Source organism: Narcine bancroftii, chromosome 3 (assembly GCF_036971445.1).
Source record: "Narcine bancroftii isolate sNarBan1 chromosome 3, sNarBan1.hap1, whole genome shotgun sequence".
Taxonomy (NCBI): Eukaryota; Metazoa; Chordata; class Chondrichthyes; order Torpediniformes; family Narcinidae; genus Narcine; species Narcine bancroftii.
In genome coordinates this window covers 211,605,629-211,628,029 of record NC_091471.1, presented here as the reverse complement: position 1 = coordinate 211,628,029, position 22,401 = coordinate 211,605,629, and the positions used below count along the sequence as shown (strand labels likewise).

The window sequence follows — 22,401 nt, the reverse complement described above, 5'->3', positions numbered from 1 at the left end:
TGAAACCTGTGCAGAAATTAATAATTAATTTGGGATTTACTGTTTGATTTCAGTGCTATAAAAGTTCAAAAGACCATCAGCCTCAGATGGAGTTACTGCTGACAGCCCACAATGTGTCCTATATTCCTAAAGACAGCAAAAGGAAAAAGCATGAACTGCGAATCACCCAGCAAGGAGCAGACATGTTGGTGCTGGCTGTGCAGAGCAAAGAGCAAGCCGAGGAGTGGCTGAAGGTAGGAGTGCGTGTAGTTATCATACAGTCCTGTTGAAAATGTTCATCTATGATTGCTATCCCAACCTACCGTTATAATTGGAAAAATCAGCCCCTGCAGAATTGATGGTGGCAGGCTCTACCACACTCTGCTTCAGGAGATGTGGACAGGCCTGTGGAAACAGTAGGCTTCGGTTGTTTTGATGGAATGTGGCAAAATTTAAAAAAAAGCTTGATGAGGAGTTTTCTTCTGATTTTGTTTTTAACTACAAATGTAATGGAAAATAAATCAGGTGATTATCTGGCTCAGTGTATAACTGGTATATGAGTTTGTTTCAAGGAATGATAGAATCATACACCAGTTAAACAGGCCCTTTGGCCCATCAAATCTGTGTCAATCATTAAGCACTCATTTACCTGAAGGCTACACAAATTCCATTTTCTTTTCACACAGTGGAAACATAGAGCATTACAGCACAGAAAACAGGCCATTTGACCCTTCTGGTCTGTACCGAATTATTATTCTACCTAGTCCCACTGACTTGCACTCAGCCCACAGCCCTCCATACCTCTCCCATTCATGTACCTGTCCAAATTTTTCTTAAAATTAAAATTGAGCCCGCATTCACCACTTCAGCTGGCAGCTCGTTCCACACTCCCACTACTCACTGTGCAAAGCAGTTCCCCCTCTCGTTCCCCCTAAACCTTTCCACTTTCACCCTCAACCTATGTCCTCTGGTTTGTATCTCAGCTACACTCAGTGGAAAAAGCCTTCTTCCATTTACTCTATCCATCTCCCTCATAATTTTGTACACCTCAATCAAATCTCCCCTCATTCTTCTATACTCCAGGGAAAAAAGTTCCAACCTTTTTAACCTTTGCCTGTAACTCAGTTCCTGAAGTCCGACAACATCCTGGTAAATCTTCTCTGTACTCTTTCCTATAGTTAGGTGACCAGTATTTTGAACCCTTCCCGCACATTCCTGGGCAATTACAAAGACAAATTAACTTACCAACCAGCTTGCCTTTTGGATGTTGCAATTGCAATTGCAATTCTCTGGGGAAACCCGCATAGTCATAGGTAGAACCCTATCACTTGATCTGTGGGGCAGCGCTGCTACTCACTAATGGAGAATTACTATTGTAGTTACATTCCTGGTTGAGTGCTCAGGGGATGTACGGCTCAGCTAGCTGATGTTCTCACCGACATCTTTAACATTGCCCAGGGAGCACCATGGTCCCAACGTGTTTCAAAGCTGCCTTCATTGTCCCCATGCCGAAGAATTTGTCTATGTATTGCCTCAATGACTGTCGCACTCGCGTCCATCGTCATGAGTGCTTTGAGAGACTCGTCATGGGGCACATCAATTTCCTGGACCTCCTGCAGTTTGCATACAGATCTATGGATGATGCTGTCTTTACTGGCCTCCATCTAGCTCTTACCCACCTGGAAAATAAGGACTCGTATCTTTGACTGCTGTTTATCGACTTCAGATCAGCATTCAATACAATCATACCTCAGTACCTGATAAGGAAGTTGAGCCTGCTGGGTCTAAACACCACCCTCTGCAACTGGATTCTTGACTTCCTGTCGGGGAGACCTCAACCAGTCCAGATCGGAAGCAGCACTTCCAAGACCATCACACTGAACATGAAGCCTCCCCCCTCCAAAGGCTGTGTGCTTAGTCCACTGCTGTTCACTTTGCTGACCCGTGATTGTGCAGCCAAACACAGCTCGAACCACATCATCAAGTTTGCTGATGACACTGGTGGGCCTTATTAGTAAGAATGACAAGTCAGCGTACAGAGATGAGGTGCGGTGGCTAATAGATTGATGCAGAGCCAACAACCTGTATCTGAACGTTAATAAAATAAAAGAGATAGTTATTGACTTCAGGAGGGCCCAGGGGCCCACTCTCCACTGACCATTGACGGCTCCACCGTTGAGATTGTCAAGAGTATCAAGTTTCTTGGAGTGCACTTGGTGGAGAATCTCTCCTGGTCCTTTATCACCAGCTCCATAGCCAAGAAAGCCCAGTAGCACCTCTACTTCCTGCGAAGGCTGAGGTAAGTTCATCTTCCACCCTCCATCCTCACTACATTCTACAGAGGATGTATTGAGAGCACTTTATGCAACTGCATCACTGCCTGATTTGGAAGCTATACCTCTTCGGACCACAAGATCCTACAGAGAATAGTGAAGTCAGTGGAAAAGATCACTGGGGGCTTTCTTCCTACCATGAAGGATATCTACAACATTCGACACAGGCAAAAGGCAATAAACATTGTGAAGGACTTCACACACCCCTCATGTAAATTTTTCTCCCTTCTGCCATTGGGTAGGAGGTACTGCAGCACTCAGGCCCATACGTCCAGATTGGGCAACAGTTTTTTCCCCAAAGCCATCAGGCTTCTGAATTCCCAGAACATATGTGGATAGTGTACCGTGGACATTTTCTGTATATGTCTTAATATTTCAATGTGTTTAACTTCTATTCTAACTTATATTTATGTAAATATGTCTGTGGTCCTGGAGAAACGCTATCTCATCTTTACCGTGCGAGCATGGTTTGAATGATAAAGGTTACTTGACTTGACTTGCAGAGCCATATTAAAATGGCCTTCCCCACAAAGTTTGTAATTGTTGGTGTTCATCCAGACTCTGGCAGACTTTGAATTGTGGCTGAGAATTGGTCATTGAGGTTCGCTGTTCCAGTAGTTATACAGAGCATTTTTATTTGGCCAACTATTCCTGGCCCTGCCTGTCTCTGTTGGTTTTGTGGGAGGTTCTTGCACTGAGAGAACATGAGGTTTGTTATCAGACTAAATGTACAAATTAGATAGGGGAAGACCTGTCAATTTCTCAATTCTCCGTGGAATCTGATCTTTTCCCAGTCTGTGATGCAGCTGCTGTTTTACTGTTCAATTCAGGATGTTATGGCAACTGTATTACATTGCTCAAACAAAACTCTATTCTTCATTCAGCCTCCACAATATTCCATCCCTATTGATCCAAAGTCAGCTTTGGAAATGCCTTTCAAAGCATTATATGATCTTTCTTCAGTCTGAAGCTTAAACAATTAATCTTGCCTGGTTTTCTCCTCTTCTTCTAGCAGTCAGCTTCTTTCTGCTAACATGTGGGCAGCACACATCCGTGGTCCAATTTCCAGAGTGTAAAGTTGATGAAGCTGCCTGTATTCATTGTCATTCCTTTGTCCAATTGCCCTTAACTTCAGAATTTTAGCATAGACTTGGATTGTGATAGAAAGCCCCAAATTGCTATTAGTGTTCCCTCACTTCTCCACTATTTCCAATTTTCTCCACTGCAAGGAAGAAGTAACTTGAACCGACATGAATTTCAGTACCTTACAAACTAAAGATGTGGCATCGAACTTTGAAAATGGTTCAGTTTGTTGTATGAAGTCCAGATGAATTTTAATTGTGTAGAAAATAATTATTGCTGAGCAAACTATCTGGCTGTCAAGAGAACTAATTTTAAAGTCATAGTGAGATATAACATAGACACAACACTCTTGGTCCTTTGCACTGATTACACTTATCAACATAGATTTTTCTTCCAGAAGATGTTTGGGTGTATTTTATGGAGTTTGGACCGCTGATCATGAACATCACCTTAGTAATTTCCTATTGCATACCATTTTTTAGTCATAACCTATTTTTGTGATTTCCTGTCATATTTTCAATGACACTTCGATCATAGAAAACCATAAAGTGCGTCATGCCACTGAAAGTTCATTTTCTGCATTTCCACTTGGACTCCTTCCCTGCTGATCTTGCTGCAGTCCGTAACGAACATGGTGAAAGGTTTCACCAGGACATTGAAACCATGGAAAAGCAGTACCAGGTCAACTGGAATCCATCAATGCTGGCCGACTATTGTTGGACACTAGCACGAGAGGGATCAGATGCTGAGTACAAATGAAAATCAGCGGCCAAAACAATTTTAGGTCAGTTGAATTAACGCAATGTATCTGCATCATTATGCGATTAAACCTGCTAAATTCAATAAAAGGTCATTTTATCCTTCTCCAACTTCCTACATGATGCAGCAAACATGAAATTATTTTTGTGTTCATCTTGAAGTTTATTATAATCCTCAATTTTTTTTTCAGGAAGCAAACTGTAGGAAAAAAAATTGTTATCCAGTGTTATTAACCACCTATTTATAGTAACCCTCCACTAATCCCATTTACGTTTTTTATTCTCACCATATTTTCATCTACTTCCTCGAGATTCTTCCACTTACTGATACAGCAGGGGCCATATACAGTGGCTAATCCATCTGACAATGTGGAATGTATGAAGAAAACAGATCACCCAGAGGAAACCTACATGGTTATAGGGTAAACATGTGAACTCTGCACAGACAGGAATGAACTCGGGTCTCTGGCACAGGGAGTCAGGGTCTCTACTAGCTGTGATATTAAGGGCACAAAAAATGTTTGAGCAAGTTTATTACATTTCTATTAAATAGTGTAAAGTAAATTTCTTAATTTTAATTTTTCATGATATTTTAGCTATATTGTAAATTTCAGAGATTCATGTTCAAAGTTTATTTCTGGTCATGGGCACGAATACCCAAAATTTGTTGACTTTTGTTTGCCCATAAAGTCTGTGATCCCACCTCTTCCTCCTGTGCTTCATAACCTCTTAACCCACATAGCCTTCTGTCTGTTCCAGTGGTGAACCTGAGTTCCAAGCATCCAAGTCACACTCCTTGGCCCCTAATTCTGAATACCCGATACAAGTAAGCCGTCAGCATCTGCGGCCCTTCAAGGGGAACCCTGCTCATCATCGGTGCCCGGTTCCCATAAGACTGTTGCCAGCAGCCCGTGACCTGGTGTGAGGCGTTCACTCACCAGCTTCACTGCTGGCCCACAACTGTGGTCTCCTAGCCTGTCAGGCTCTTCCCCAGGCTTCTCCTTCTTGGCGGAATGGTGTACTCTGCTCTGATGCCTTGTGGCTATCCACTACTTCCACTGGAGCTGGCATCTTGGGGCATGGACCTCTGTGGATGTTCACAATGTTAAAAATAAACCTGCCACTGCAGCTGCCACCGGCACCATTCCCATTTTACAGGTGGTTTAAACCTGCACAAGACTGTCAACAGGATGGCCCAGGCAGTAGGACCCCGTGGAGGAACGCAGGAAGACCAGTCTCCTCTCCCTGCTCCTCCCAAGCCCTCACCACCGACATATGCAGTTCTGAACACCTGAATATCTCTCTGAACTGAAAATCAAAAATAGCAAATGATAGAAGTCCAAACTTAAAAAAAAGAAAAAGCTGGAAACCCTCAGCAGTTCAGGAGGCACCTGTGAATAGAGAATCAGTTTATGTTTAAGCCCCGGGAGCCTTCATCAAAAGAAGTTAAAGGAATGAAATGGCTTAATTTTTTACATTTCTAATTGTTTTAAATTTAGACGTATAGTACAGTAACAGGCCCTTCTGGCGCACAAGCCCTTGCCATCCAATTACATCCAATTGAGCTATAACCCCATTCGTTTTGAAGGGTGGGAGGAAACCGGAGCACCCAGAGGAAACCCATGAAGACACAGGAAGAACGTACAAACTCCTTGCAGACAGCACGACATTTGAACTGGGGTCACTGGCGCTGTAACAGCATTGCACAAACAACTATGCCAACCGTACCGCTCCGATTATTGAAATGGAGGAAGGAACAGGTGCTGGAAGCCCATTGTGGGATTGGATCATAATGAAAATTTTAAATGCTATTTTATTGGAGATTCATTTGGACCCAGAAAAAATAGTTGAGTTAAAAATATAGATGTCATGGACCCATTGAATGATTCACAACAAAGTTCTTGCAACTTGCAATGTAGAAATGCATTCTGGAATGATGAGATCATCTAGTCTTTTGTAGTTATAGAGGTAACCTTGCTGCATCTTTCAAAAGACAAAGAAGAATTAATTGAGCTTCAGAGCATCAATAATCAAAAAGCCTTGGGAAGAGCATTAGCTGAAACATGGCTCAGGTTTAACAACTTCACAAAGTATAGGATCAAACCCCTTCACATTTGGTTCTTTTTTTTGTGTGGAATTGGATCTTCTGTACACAGTGAGAATGGAAGTCAAGGACAACCTTAGTGTCAGTTCTTAAAACATTCCCCACTAATTGACAGATGGTCTGCAGGGAAATAAGTACAAATTTTACATTAACATCCTTAAACTGTGAATCATTACATATATTTTGCAAGATGTATGTAATGTACATGATATCAGTTGTGAACAATGATTGTTTAAACAATGATCCTTTAAAGGTTATGCCCTGTGAATAACTCGAGCATTGTTTTGTGGAAGATTTCAGAGGGAGTCCTTGAATAATCTGTACTGGCTTTGCCTAAACATTTTGTCATAGAGATTACTGAAGATTAAGAATCCACTGAGAACACAGTGCAGAACAGTTAAGGCCTCATTTGGATATTTGATTATCTGATAGATATTCCATTACCTGTCTAATTTTGTACAGGTTGGCAACCAAAATCTGCAAAACTCAGAAAGTAGGTCCTTTCAGAATATTTGTAAATGATTGCATGGTCCCACATGACACCAAAAAGAAACCTACTAAACATTATATTTCTGTCCTGATTTATAAATCTGTTGTTGCTAGAAAATTAACTGCAACCTGCATTTGAATTTTTGGTATCAATTCCATTTGGCCAGTGTGATAATACAGATCTATCACCAATGTATATAGTGTATATAGTTACAGTATCTCGACTGTGCTTACAGCGATTGGCTGAGAGCTTAGCCACGCCTACTGTCTGGGCCTTAAAGGGTTGTGTCCCTAGCCAGGTCGGATCATTCCGGACTGGTCGGCCACCTGTGAAGAGCTCCTGTCTTTTGCTAATAAAAGCCCTGGTTTGGATTAACAAGTCTTTGATTCTTTCGACGAGCTCTACAGCCAGGCTGTCTGCCAGGGACAAAATCAGGAAATGCCACTGTTAATCCTTCATAGTTGCCTCACATGCTCTCGAATCTCCTAATGGCCCACTATCTGAGGACCTGCAAACAAGTTGTGTGGAACATCTCTTAACAACTATTTTGTAATTTTTTTAAATTTATTTTTCACACTATGAACCATTCAGAGCGTCAGGACATCAAATACACCAAAATACACACAAACATTTCTCTCTTGAATATACACAGTGTCATTTTCTCCCCTTTTTCCTCCCTCCCTTCCCTCCCTCCTTCAACCCCCTTCCCACTCACTCAACGTTCAACATATATGATACATTAAACCCGTAATGTTATTTATTTGAAGTGATTTGCAACATTACGGATTAAATAACCAAATCCTTATTTGATCTTCATTTTCAAAGAACTTTTGACCTTTATTTCATTTATGTCCATCATATTGATATTTGGAAAGCACTGTGGCTGTTCACTATAATCGTGAATAATTAAACCATTTGATTTGCAACAGTGGTGCAGCCAGTGGAACTACTGCCTCATGGCACTGGTTACTGGAATTCAATCCTGACCCGGTTCTGTCCGTGTGTAGTTTGCATGTTTTACCTGTGGTTTGTAGGTTTCTGCCAAGTGCTCCAGTTTCTCAACCATATCCTAAAGACATGCAGGTTGGTAGGTTATTTGGTTGACAGAACCTACCCTGCCCTGATGTCCCGCGCCGGCTGCCCCTGCCCTGACGTACTGTGCTGGCCGCCCCTGCCCCGGTCCTGTACCTAACAGACCCCCCTCCCCGCTGCCTGACAGTCCCCCTCTCCGCTGCCTGTCAGTCCCCCTCCCCGCTGCCCTTGCCACCCGGTGTGGGACCTAGGGGCAGGGGCGACCGGCGTGGGATGTCGGGGCAGGGGCGGCCGGCGTGGGATGTCAGGACAGGGGCTGCTGGCACAGGACATTGGGGTCGGGGCAACAGGCATGGGACTTTGGGGAAGGGGTTGCCAGTGCGGGATGTCAGGGCAGGGGCAGCCGGTACGGGAGATCGGGGCAGGGTGACCGGAGCGGGACTTCAGGACAGGGACAGCTGCCACGGGAAATGGAGGCAGGGGCGTCCCGCGCCAGCTGCTCTTGCCCTGAAGTCCTGCGCCGGGGAGCAGGGGCAGCGGGGAGGGGGGCTGTCAGGCGCGGGGAGTTGGGTCATCAGCTGATTATCATCAGCAGTTTGGGTCCACAGACACTCACGCTATAAGCGATTCCACGGATTAATAAATCACATTCTAATGGGGTTTCAGTGTAGTACAATTCCGATTATCCGAAATCGGATACTCTAAAATCCTCAGTTATATGAAATTTTTAAAATTTTTGGATAAATGAGGATTTCCAAAACCCTCAGTTATCCAAAGTTTTTGGAGCTGAACTGACCACGGACCCTGGGCTCCTGGTGGCAGCAGCAGCAGATCTCGAACTTCCGGCGGCAGAGGGGACCACAGGCACCCGGGCAGGATCAGGTCCCTTGGGGACCCTGCACGAACGGGGCCTCGGTGGGGAGGTGTTGGTGTTTGGCGGGGCCAGCAATTTTTGGTGAGAATTAAACATTATTTTAATGCTTGAAAAGCCTTCCCTTGTTGTTTGTTGTTGTTTAAAAAGTGTTACAAGTGATTTGCTGTTGCAACTGGCCTATTTTTTAAAAATGACCTGTTTTCCGAAAAAAACATTTATCCAAAATGGGCCTGGTCCCGACCATTTTGGATAATCACTGTAGACCACATCTACCTCCCTAACTTCATCTATTTCTTTTGTTACCTCCTCAAAAACTCAATTAAGTTTGTGAAGCACAACCTTCCCTTCACAAAGCCACGCTGACTATCCTTAAGTAGACTTTACTTCTCCAAATACTCATAGATCCTATTCTTAAGAACCCTCTCCAATAGTTTTAACACCTCTGACATAAGATTTAACAGTTTATAATTCACAGGGTTCTCCCTGTTACCTTTTTTAAACAAGGCAACCATATTGCACCTCCCCTGTGGCCAGAGGACTCAAAGATCAAAGCCACTGTTCCAGCTCTCTCTTGCCTCACTCCCCACAGCAACCTTGGGTATATCATGTCCAGCCCTGGGGACTTAACAATCTTAATGTTTTTAAGAAGATCTAACACTTCTTCTTCCTTAATCTCAATATCATTCAGCACACAAACCTGTCCTATTCCAACTTCACCCTGATGAAGGTCCTTTTCTCTTATGAATACTGAAGCAAAGTATTCATTTAGGACCTCTCCCCTCCAGCCCCAACCTCCTCTGCTTCCAGGGACATGTTGCCTCCTTTATCCTTTAGTGGCCCCAGCCTTATCTTCATCATCCTTCTGTTCTTCACACATGTATAGAACACCTTGGTGTTCTCCTCAATCCTAATTGTCAAAGCCTTCTCATCCCCGTTTTTGAGTCCTTTCTTAAGCTCCTTCCTGGCTACCATATACATCTCATGAGCTATTCCTGTTTCCTGCTTCCTATATCTAATGTATGCTTCCTTCTTCCTCTTGACCAGTTGCTTGGTTAACCATGGTCCCTTTTTCCTACCCTCTTTTTCCTGGCCCAGTGGGTCAAACCTATGCTGAACTCCACATTAGTTCTGTGTTTTCACCTTTGAACATCTGCTTCCAATTCTTGCTGGTTCTTGCCTCATCCCATTCTAATTAGACCTTCCCCAAATAAACACTTTCCCACCTTGTCTGCTTTTACCCTTATCCATAGCTCTGCTAAAGCTTGGGGAGTTGTGGTCACTCTCACCAAAATGCTCCCCCACCCGAGAGGTCCGCCACCTGACTGGGTTCATTTCCCAGTATTAGTTCCATTATGGCTTCTCCTCTTGTCGGCTGGTCCACATACTGTGTCAGGAATCCTTCTTGAACACTCCTGACAAATTCAGCCCCACCTATCCCTCTTGCAGTCAGGAGCTGTCAGCAACCCTGTAATTTCTCACCGTTCCAAAATTTGCCTGCTTATCTGCTCCACAGTGACCCGAGGGCTATAGAGACTACTCCCAGCGCAGTGAGAGCTCCCTTCCTATTTCTGACTTCCACCCACACTCCTTTTCTTTCTAAAGCCATGATACTTTCCCTGACCAATAATGCTACTCCCCCCCCCACCTTTTCCTACCTCCCATCCTATTCTTTTTAAAACACTTAAATCCCTGTACCTGCATCAGCCAATCATGCCCTTCCTCTAGCCAAGTCTCCAAGGCTAACACTTCGTAATTTTACGCACTGATCCATGGTCTCTTCACCTCCTTTATTCCTAATATTTCTTGCATTGAAATAGACACATTTCAGAACCTCTAAATGGCTACATTTATGTTTCCTCTCCTGCTGGTCCTTCCTCGCAAGCTCACAACACATTGCATCATGCTTTTGAACTTCTGCCCTGTTCTCTGCCCTCACTCTCTGGTTCCCATAACCACCCTTTTGTTGTGGACTGATGTTTGCACTGGTTTTTTTTTTCTGTTGCACTGCGACTCTAAAAGTTTTTGCTTTATTCCACTTTTGAAAACATTATGGAGCATTTCAATTTTATTTTTGTCTATAAAATGGGTTCTTTAAATATGCCAGTCACTAACTGAACAAAACTTCCTCCTATTGGTAGCAATGTTGACGGTTTATAAACAGACTTGAAAAAATACTGCACTTTACATGACCTCACAACATTGCTTAAGGCTTTACAGATCTTAAGTACTTTTGAAGTGACATCAAAGTTGCCCTTTAATATGATAATGTTTTAGTCCTGTTGCTTGATGGATAAACTTGGCTAGGGAATGGAGATTGTGCCACTACTCTTCCTTGAAATAATGCTTTTGCATCTTAATGCGAGGGAATGTCAGATTCACAAGACAATACTGTAAAATCCCCAGTATCCGGCACCTATGGGGATTGGTAGATGCCGGATAAGTGAATTTGCTGGTGGCTTGAGATTGCGTGTCGTGTGGCTGGCGAACTAGGTGGTGCTAATTTTAAATGTACGTATTTTTAACTTGTTTATTTTCTGCATTTTTTTGGCTGGCTGCTTGAGGCTGTCTGTTTCTTGAATTCCAGATAAAGTGGATTTTACTGTATTTCTGATGGTGGAGCACCACTTCAGAAACCTATGCTTTTGTACCAGTTTCTGAAGTTTGTAGTGACAGATGTCAAGAGCTAGCAAATGAGCCTTGTATGGCATGCCAGTTGATTGGAGAAGGGAGAAGCTGCTGTTACTACAGTAAAACGGCAAGTGCTGAAAATGCTCAGCAAATCAGGCAGCATTTTTTGGGGAGAGAAGCGAAGCTCATGTTCATTTGCTCAAGCCTTTCAGATATGCAGTATTTTGTTTTTTGGTTAATGGAGGATTTTCTTCCATTGCTATTGAATGTTCAGTGGAAGGGATATAAGCATGTCACTAAACTGAGTTTTGGATATTTAAATCTAGAACAAATACCATAATAAAGCTTTTGCACCAAAACTGTAACATGGTGTGAAGCAAGTTTGAAGATGGTTTCTGAATGCAGTTCTTTAAGCGTATATTTAAAGGGTTAACATTAAATTCCAGCTTCCATTTCTGTTAAAATATGCCAACAATCACTAGCAGAATTTTGATTTTAAAATGCTGACCTAAACAGCAATTCCATGGGATTTTTAAAGAAAACATTGATTGACAACTTCAGGTAAATGCTCCTTCTGTGTAATAAACTGAAGGGATTACAGAAATAAAAATAATTTCCAGTTGATCTGCAATCTTTACAGTATGTGTGAATAAATCAAGCAAAATTATGTGGATTGTTCCAAGAGTGTAACAAAGGAAATGTTGTTTTAGACCTATTTTTGCTTTAAAGGACATGATGAGGAAGGACTTTGTTCTCTTTTCAGGTGGATCATAATATAAAAAGCTCTCCTGCATATGATATTTCCCAGTGACAATGTTAAAATAAAGTTACTAAACTTCAGTTGTGTCAGAATTTATGATTATATTACTAATATTACACATTGAGAATTTATGATCATGAGAGATTTTGGGCTTTACATTTTTATTTTGTTTCATTATTTCTTCTTGTGCGTTATTTTATAGGTAATAAAAGACGTTGTTGTACTTTGCAATGTAACAACAGAAGCAGATGGATCCATGACTATTTTTCCTGTAAATAAGGCAGAATTGGAAAAGGTAATGAGATTTCCTTCAGACCACTATCCAGTCTTGGCTGCAGTATATGACAAAGCCTGGGGGAGAAGATCTACTTATTAAAGCTGCCATTCACGTTGTCAGTTTTGTATTGGTTTCATAGGTTCAAAATCCAGATGATGAATCCTTTTTTTGGTTAACTACCACCTGCCTACAATAAAAAAAATAATGATTGCTGAATCAGCTGAGATATCATATACAGGCATGGATGATCAGGGTGTAGATTAGAGGTGGAATGAGACTCTGTTCTTTGATTCAAGCTCCTTTGGGGCTAAGTTATCCTGAGAAAGTTTTCTTTTGAATCAGCCTCACTTTCAACATCTGCTCTACAAGCTGCGGCCAAGAATTCTGCAAATGAAGAGATCATTTTGACCAAAGGATCATTTTGAAAACCAGAAGCTTCTATCCCTATTTTCCTTCTATTTAATTTCTTCTCTGTGTTCATATTTTTGTCTTTGGCTGTTATTTTAACTCTTGTTCATGTCTCAGTTTCAATCTATTTTTGTAGCTTTTCTCTAACTCTTTTTCTTACCTACTTTAACTTAAATGCTTCATGCTAATAATAGAGTTGAATTGGCTCAACTTTTGATTTTTCTTGAGAAGTGTGGGAAAAAAAATAATTACACAGAGTCCAGACAAAAGGTTTAGTTGTGTTCTGAGTGCATGTAGTCTTGGAATGTGTTAGCCATCTGACAGAAAAATCAGTCTTCTTTTATCCGACCTCCATAGGGAAATGAACATTAAAAACACACACACACAGATGGACAGACACATGCACTCTTACATATACACACGCACATGCACACGCACATAGACGCGCACACAGATGGACAGACAGACAGATACACACACACACACACACACACATATATCCGCAGAGACGGACAGACACATGCACACATACACACACATACACGCTCATGCACACATACATACATGCACACACAGATGGACAGATACGCACACACAGATGGACAGACGCATGCACATGCACACACTCATAGACGTGCACACAGATGGACACACACACACATGCACACAGAGATGGACACACACACACACACACACACACACACACACACACACACACACACACACACACCCACAGAGACGGACAGACACTTGCACACACATACAAGCTCATGCACACGTACATACACGCACACACAGATGGACAGACACACACACACAGATGGACAGACGCGTGCACACAAATACACACACACACATGCACACGCACATAGACGTGCACACAGATGGACAGACACACACACACAGATGGACAGACGCGTGCACACAAATACACACACACACACATGCACACGCACATAGACGTGCACACAGATGGACAGACACACACACGCACGCAGAGACGGACAGACAGACAGACAGATACACACATACACACACACACACACACACACACACACACACACACACACACACACACACATACACACACACACACACATGCAGAGACAGACAGACATAGGTATACAGGACTTGTATAGGGCGTAGAAAAAGAGATGACTCGTGTAATTGTTTTCCAGGATTTATTTGCTCCCCTGTAGAAGACAATATAACACATTAACTGCCTTCTGGGTTTTCTTCCTTTCTGCACCTCAGAAATCTCAGCAATGCTATGTTGGTCACATGACCAACCACATTAAAAAATACTTTTTTAACTCTGTTACACAGACACAGACAAACTATAAAGGGGAACAGAGATTGAGTAGTTCAAGGATTTAACCTTCTATCAAAAATGCAAGATAACTCACTTCTGTACTGGTGTGGCCGGGATAACAGCTTTAATTGTCAAGCCTGACTATAGAAAATGATTAGATTTTGAACGTAGAATATAGCACTGGAATAGGCCCTTCAGCCCACATGTCTGTGCTGAACATGAAGTTCAAAACAATCTTGACAGATATCCCTGCATCCCCTTCGTATTAATGTGTCTATCTCTTCAGATCTACAGTTGTATCTGCTTCCACCACAACTCCTGGCAGCACATTCCAGGCACCTACCACTCTGTATAAAATATTTGCCCCACACATCTCCCTTAAACTTTCTCCCCCGCACCTTAAACACTGGTCCTCTGGCGTGTGACACTTTTGGAAAAATTCTGACTGTCCACCTTATCAATGCCTCTATTGATTTTATGCACCTCCATCAGATCTCCCTCAACTTCCAATGCTCCAGAGAAATGAATTTAAGTTTGTCCAATTTCTGCTTATCTCGTACTCTCTTAACTAGGTAACATCTTGGGTACCCTTTCCAAAGCCTCCACTTCCAGTAATGGGGCGAAAGAATTGCACCATCATATGCATGAATCATTTGAAAGATTTAGCAAAGCAAGTTTAAGGACCAATATGCAGCCAAGGTGCTGAATGAATTCTGTCCAATAGAGTGTGAACAGTACTTGCACTTTCTCTGGTTCGTAACCTGCAGAGATCACTTACAAATGACTTCACAGAAATGGCCACCCTAATTCAACTCTAATGAGTTGAGTTGCCTGATGGATTAGTAAGTAAACACCCACCACAGCATGATCCTAAACCAAACAAAAGTGCTCCTGGCTTGTAGTGTGGAGTGGGTAGTGGTGAAATACTACAATCTGTTTTAATGTATGTGGACTATGGATTTGGAAAATATCACTTGGTTTCTTAATTCTGGATGGAAGAAAATTTGCTGAAGATATAATTAGGCTTAACTGTATGGCATCTGTTAGTCTCTGTCCAGATCACATGAAAGAGCTGGTCAAGCCTGTTGAACAGCTGTCAAGTAAGTGTCATTGACTTCAGCAGAGAAAGACAGTGAAGATTTACTGCAGGTTATTTCAACTACATGTACATTTCAAGATTCAAGATTCAATTTATTATCATAGTAATGAAACAGTGTCATATCACATGAAATTTCTTTTGCCTGCAGCAAGGCAGACAGATTCGCTTCCAGCAGGAATTGGCAGAGCATCTCTTATAGTCTTACATTTCATTTGTAATATTCTACCAAAGAAATGTTGAATTCTAACAATGATAGCAATGTTGATTCTCCCTTATGCAAGTTATGCTCTTACTGCCAATATGCAAGTTAAGTAAGCTGTAACTTGGGTGACAAGAAGCTGGTAAACTGCAATTGTCTGCTGCACCCCTTGTAAACCCCACAAAATAGACGGTCATATTAGGCTAAATCCAGCCATGTTGGTTTCTAACATTGGGCAATTTGTAACAAACTAAAGTCAATGGTGTGGAAATGTTGGCAAGAATCTTGGAATGCTGACAAGGGCTACTCGTATTCTCAGGCAGATAGAGAACTCAGCGAGTAAATCAGCATCCATAGGTAGAAATGGTTAATCAATGTTTTGGGTCTGAACCTTTTATCAAGATTCATATTTAATATAAATTGTCAAATTCTCTTGTGGATTCCAACCTGATGAAACATCAATGGCTAGTAATTTGAGTAAAAGTGGACAGAACACTCATTTCTGTGGTGGGTGTTGACTGAGCTGGGATCCTTGCACTGGGTTGGAATAGAGAAGAAAGCCCATCATCTTTGAAAAAAGGTCTAATCTTGCACAATTTGACAAACCCTCACTATGTAGTACTCACAGGTAATCTCAGGTGAATGTAGTTCCTCATGAAATGGCTAAAAAGGAAATTCCACCTGTCACATTTTCTCTGTAGCCATTGTGCGCCCCAGCATTGGTAGATTTTCTGTTTAACTCAGAGAAATAGGAATTAGTTCTGGGAAATCATACCTTTGACTCTATCTCAGGGAATTTTCTTACAGATCCCCTGATCAATCCTGCATGCAGTGTGGTCCATTACAGTTGGTTAATTGACATTTTTTCTTTAGAACTTCTTTCCAGAGTTTATTTGAACTTTGATAGAAATGCCAATGCATTAAAATTGTCCTATATTTTATTTACAACAATATGGTGCTGAACAACAGGATGAGGCCATTTTACAGTTTCCACTGAAGAAATGTGTGACATTCATGATGAGTCAGCACCAATATACAAATGACCATATCTGATTTGTTCTTCCAGAAATTATCTTCAGAGAGGCCAAATTCAGATGGTGAAGGACACTTGGAGAATGGAACTCAGGTTGGAATGACAGATGTCAAAGATCAGGGTGAGTCCAAAGAGGCTACTGTCTTCACAGCATTAACAACATCTCTGTGAAACTGTCATACAACCTTGTCAATTAACCATGTAGAATTTTAATTCTTTTCTCCTCACCGTGTAAGTGAAATAATGGTCCTGTACAAATCACTGGTGAATATAATGGATTGTAATTTCTATCAAATGAGAAAATAGTTTGTGAAAAAGAATGGTCGATGTTTTGAGCTGGAGTTCTTTATTGAGATGGGAGAAATGTGATGGTGCTTGTCTCAGTGAATTCCTCCTGCAAAGCGTATTTAGTTTCAGATTCCGTGTGCCAGGACTTTCTGAAAGGTTGTTCTGTGATTACTTTTCTCTTGGCACTAACTATGAAAAGATTAAAACATTGTTTTGTTTAATTTCTGGTTTGTTTGGCAGAGTTGATGTATTAGCTGAAATCATGAAAGCTCATGTTAGATGAAGCAAAATGACCTCATAAAGCAGGACACATTGATACTGAATATCAGAAGTAGAAAAAAGTCACTTTTGTACCAGTTGCCCATTTTACAGGTGTAAATAGAATACCCAGGATATTTATCAGCAAATGGTTTGCTTTGAATCCACCGCCAGAACTGGAAGCAAAAAGGGAACTAAATAAGTGTCTGGAAAGAAGAACTATATAAGACTGGAAAAAAGATGGAAGGTAGTTCAAGCTGGATTGTTCATACATAGAGCTGGCTAGGACCTGATGGACTAAATAGCCTCCTTCTGTACGTTAACCACTCTGTGACTGTAATTCCACAGAGCACAGTGGAGTGGAGACTCATGGTGTTGAAGTTGTTTTATAATCAGTTGTCACGTACTCATGCTCAAAACTATTGATTATATATAAATATGCAGTAAAACCCCTGTAATCGGAATTCTAGCAAGCAGCAGCTTCAAGCAGCCAGCAAAAAAAAGTCAGAAAATAAATAGGTAAAAAATACAAAAGTTTAAAATTGGCACACCATGCCGTTAGTTTGCCAGTCACAACCAGAAGATTCACTTATCCCATAGGTGCCAGATATCAGGGGTTTTACTGTAGTGAACATTACATAGTAATATGGTGAACATTGTGTTATCTTCAGTCTTTGTCATTTTGCTCTTTGACAATTATAGGTCTATATAGAGTGTTCACAGCCCACACTGTTATGCTGACCTACAGTAATAATCTACTTTAACAGCTGCTGAGAATTTCCCTCCTGCATAACCCTCCATTTTTCTCAGTTCCATGTACCTATTTAATCGTCTCTTAAAAGATCCCATTGTATCTGCCTCCACCACCGATGACAGCAGCACATTCCGTGCACCCATCACTCTTTGTGTGAAAAACTTACATCTCCCTGTACTTACTCCTCAGTGCCTTAAATGAATATACAAGCAAGATGCTGCAGCAAAACACCGAATTTCATGACTTGTTCATGACAATAAATTCTGCTTCTGGTTCAGATTCTGAAATCTATGCCCACTCATGTTAGCTATTTCAGCCTTGGAAAAAAAGCGTCTGGTCACCCACACAAGTCAATGCCACTCATCACCTTGTGCACCTTGATAAAATCACCCCTCATCCTCCGTTGCTCCAAGGGGAAAAGACCAAGTTGACTTAACCTGTCCTCATAGGGCATGCTCCCCAATCCAGGCGGTATACTTATAAGTCTCCTCTGCACACTCTATATGACCAGAACTGAACACAATATTCCAAGTGGGGTCTAACCTAAGATTTGAGATGGATGCAACATTCCTGAACTCGATCCCTCGGTTATTGAGAGCCAACACACCATATGCCTTCTTAACAACACTACCACTGTGCAGTAGCACTTGAGTGTCCTTATGGACATGGACCCCAAGATTTCTCAGTTATTCCACACTGCTCAAAGTCCTCCCATTAACATTGTATTCTGCCTTCAAATTTCATCAACCAAAATGAACCACTCCACACATTTCTAAGTTAAATTCCATCTGCCACTTCTCAGCTCAGCTCTGCATCCTATCAATGCCCTTCTGTACATCTTTATACAAAGTGAATCCCACTTATCTAGGAATCCATTGTGAGTTGTGATGGCAGGAGGATTATGTATTCAGTGCAGAAAAAAGTTCAGTTCTCACTTAAGGCTTTTGTGTCTCCCATGTTAAGTCATATATCATTTATATGTGTCTTTCCTGGAGGATAAGGAGGAGAATAACAGAAACATTCTAGTTGAATGGTAATACTGTAAATTACAAAAGGATCACTTTATTTACGACTAACATAAATTCTTTAATCGAGAGGAAAGGAGACAGTGGTAAGGAAAGAGAGAGACGCGGTGGGGAAGGAGGGGGTAATGGAAACTGGAGGTCAACATTAATGCCATCTGATTGGAGGGCACCCTCGAGCTTTATCTCTCTCTCTCTCTCTCTCTCACTCCCCCCTCCACACCCCCTCTGTTTCCTTTCCCCTAGCTCTGCATTTACAGAGCCACCCTCTCTCCTGATCATTTCTCACTTTTCCTTTCCTGTTCTCCTATCCATGCCCAATAATTTTCTTCTGCCTGTTGGCCTGCGCTCCTCCCTCTGCCCTTTCTTCTCTCCTCCCCCAGCCTTTTTATTCAGGCGCCTGTCTGCTTTTTTGCTCATACCTTGATGAAGGGCACAGGCCCAAAAGATTGGTTATATACTGTTAGCTCCTATGGAGGCTGCAAGACCTGCTGAGCTCCTCCAGTATTTCCGTGTTTTTACTATACAGTGGTATCATACATCACCAGCAATGCCACACTGTTCAGTTATTGTTCTTGTTTACAGCATTAACTTCTCTTTTTTTTCACATTTATCTTAAGATTGTGCGTGCTCAAAACCTCTGAATAGGTTTGAAGACCAAACTCTTCTCTGACAGCTGTATACTGGAGTAGATGTTATTTGCTTGATGCCATACAGCTGGAATGAAACCTATAGTACACTACATAGAACTGGGGATTCACGAATTTATAAGACAGATAGAATTTTGTGGTGCAAGGCATGATTTTAGGAAGATGGCTCCCTGTCACTGAGGAGTTGCAGAGATGGGAGGGTGAGCAGCCAAGGACTCTGGTACCAGCGACAGAGAGAGGAGATGAAATGCAGCAAGGCAGATCACAGGAGCGACACAGTTAGTATAGCGCAACCTTTTCTTTCCACTCACATACCACTTTAAGTAATTCCTATGCTATTGGTGCTCTGTGATTAGTAAGGGAATGCTTAGGTTGGTCTGTGAGTAGGAAAGGAAGTTTGAGAATCACTGCTCTAGACCCATTTGTTACTAAATTATTTAGCTTGAGAAAAATTGTCAATGGCCCATTTCCTTTGGAGTTATGAAACCGTGCAATTAAGAGTCAATGAGGTACGATTAAAACAGTGGTTTTCAAACATTTTCATTCCACCCACATACCACCTTAAGCAAACCTTTACTAACCACAGAGCAACTATGGCATAGGGATTACTTAAAGTGGTATGCAAGTGGAAAGAAAAAGGTTGAGAGCCACTGGCATAACGGTTAGTGCAACGCTGTTATGCGCTAGCAACACGGGTTAAAATCCGACACTGTTCTCTCCAATCCACGTGAGTTTCCTCCAGGTGCTCTGGTTTCCTCAAACCCTTCAAATGGTAAGGGGGTATTAAGTTAATTGGATGTTTTTGGACAGCATGGGCTCGTTGGGCGGAACGGTCTGTTACCTTGCTGTATGTCTAAATCAAAAATTTAAAAATGAAATCAGGTTAGGAAATAGGACCTTGACAATGGTGTCACTGTAACCAAATGCCAGTGAGAATTAACAGGATAGTGGAAATGAATGTGTTGCTCATGGAATAGTTGCCAGAAAGGGGATGGGCTGGGGGTGGTTTTAGATTCCTGAGTCGTTCAAACTGGTTCTAGAAGTGTAACCTACACATAATGATGGGTTATTTCCAACAGATCAGGATCAGTATATTAGCACTGGTGGGGAAAGCTGAACCCTTTCCACAGGGGGATCAAACCCTGAGCAGGAAAGGGTTAAATGTAGAAAGTTGCAAATGCACAAGCAAGTTAAAGGACAAAGGAAGTAATCACTAGAAAAGATGGAAGGTTGGAAGTTTGGCAGTGGCCAATCCATATTTTACTGTGAGGGGAGTTTAAGAAATAAAACCAACACAAATTGAAGTTTGGGTTCATCGTTCTATTCGTTTTCCATAGTTACGGAAAGGGACAAAGATTGAACGAGAGTGAGAGTTCCAAATGGGGTTCAGGCTAATTTTACCAGCCTGCGATGAGATTTATCATAAATAGATTTGAAATGACCACCTGAAATTAAATGAGTCTGTGAGCAGAGGTGGGAAGTACTGAGTGGCAGCAGGTTATGCAGCTTCTTCACAGCTTCACCAATTTGACCTTGACCCCGTCATTCAGTACAGTCTGTGTTGAGGGTGTGCATTCTCTCTGTGACCACATGGCCTTTTCTTCAGACCCCCAATTTCCTTCTGCATCCCAAAGACACCCTAGGTTAACTGCCCATATAAATTATCCATTGTAATGGTGGCTAATCGAAGACTCAGAGGGAGTTATTGGGCATGTGAGAGAGAGAATAGGTTGCCTAGAAAATAAGTGAAGGAAATGGGATTGATGGGATTGCACAGAGATTTGATGGCTGAAGAGCCTCCTTCTGTGTCATATGAAGTAGAAATATGGATAGTATGAAGAGTGGGAGTTGTTCAAGGAAGAGATAGAAAATGGACAAATCAAATATATTCCCCCTCAAAAAACTTGGTGTGGGGGCATCTGCCACCTTTACCTGGATGATCACATAAGCAACTGTAATCTGCAAAGCTATGGACCAAGAAGTGGGAAATAGGATTAGACTAAATTTCTCAGATGACATGCATGCAATTGGTCAAATAAGCCTCTTCTGTATGATAAATGTGTATAAATAAAAGGTATGTCCTTATCACTCTTTGACTAACACTACAACCTGCACTTGGTTTTATTATTCCACTACCTGCTTTATTAAGTATTAGGGAAGGGAAGCAAGTGCAATTATTATTCCAAGGGAGAAGGTGCTCAGAAAGCTGAATGGTCTAAGGGCGGACAAGTCTCCCGGACCAGATAGATTGCACCCTTGGGTCCTGAAAGAAGTAGTGGTAAAGATTGTGGAACCATTGGTAATGATCTTTCGGGAATCAATAAATTCAGGCATGGCCCAGGAGGACTGGAAAATCGCAAAAGCCACCCCACTATTCAAGAAGTGTGTGGGGTCTGGGTAGCAGAAAGGAAATTACAGATCAGTTATCCTGACACCAGTGGTTAGGAAGATGTTGGACTTGATTGTAAAGGATAAGGTTACAGAGTACTTGGAGACACATAACAGGATAGGCCAAAGCCAGCATAGTTTCCTTAAAGGAAAATCTTATGTGGCAAACCTATTGGAAGTCTTTAAGGAAGTGACAGGCGAGCAAAATAAGAGAGATGCTGTGAATGTTGTGTATTTGGATTTTCAGAAGGCATTTGTCAAGGTGTTGGACATAAGTCTACTTAACAAGATGAGAGCTCATCATTGTTGCAAGAAACATACAATCGTGAGTAGAGGATTGGCTGATTGGCAGGAAGCAGAGAGTTGAAAAACAAAGATCTTATTCTGATTGACTGTCAGTTGCTAGTGTTCCTCAGGGGTCAGTGTTGGGGGAGGGGGCACATCTTTTTATGTTTTAATATTAATGATTTAGATTATGGAATGATTGGGTTTGTGGCCAAGTTAGCAGATGATACGAAGGAAGGTGGAGGAGCCGGTAGTGAGGAGGAAACAGGAAGTCTGCAGAAGGACTTTGACAGATGATGAGAATGGGCAGAGAGATGGCAAATGAAATATAATGTTGGAAAGTGTGCAGTTATGCACTTTGGTAAAAAAAATGGGCAGACTATGGGG

The 22,401-nt window shown here is 41.8% G+C and overlaps 1 protein-coding gene across 3 annotated transcripts in view; it reads left to right on the top strand.

Annotated features, from left to right (window-relative positions):
• The window catches only part of afap1 (actin filament associated protein 1), a 324,257-nt gene that overhangs the window by 246,814 nt on the left and 55,042 nt on the right, over positions 1–22,401 (top strand). For all 3 annotated transcript variants that reach the window (XM_069926525.1, XM_069926526.1, XM_069926524.1), the window contains exons 6-8: positions 54–233; positions 12,244–12,336; positions 16,403–16,490. In XM_069926525.1, coding sequence (XP_069782626.1) covers positions 54–233; positions 12,244–12,336; positions 16,403–16,490 — 361 coding nt within the window. The remainder of the gene's footprint in view (positions 1–53; positions 234–12,243; positions 12,337–16,402; positions 16,491–22,401) is intronic.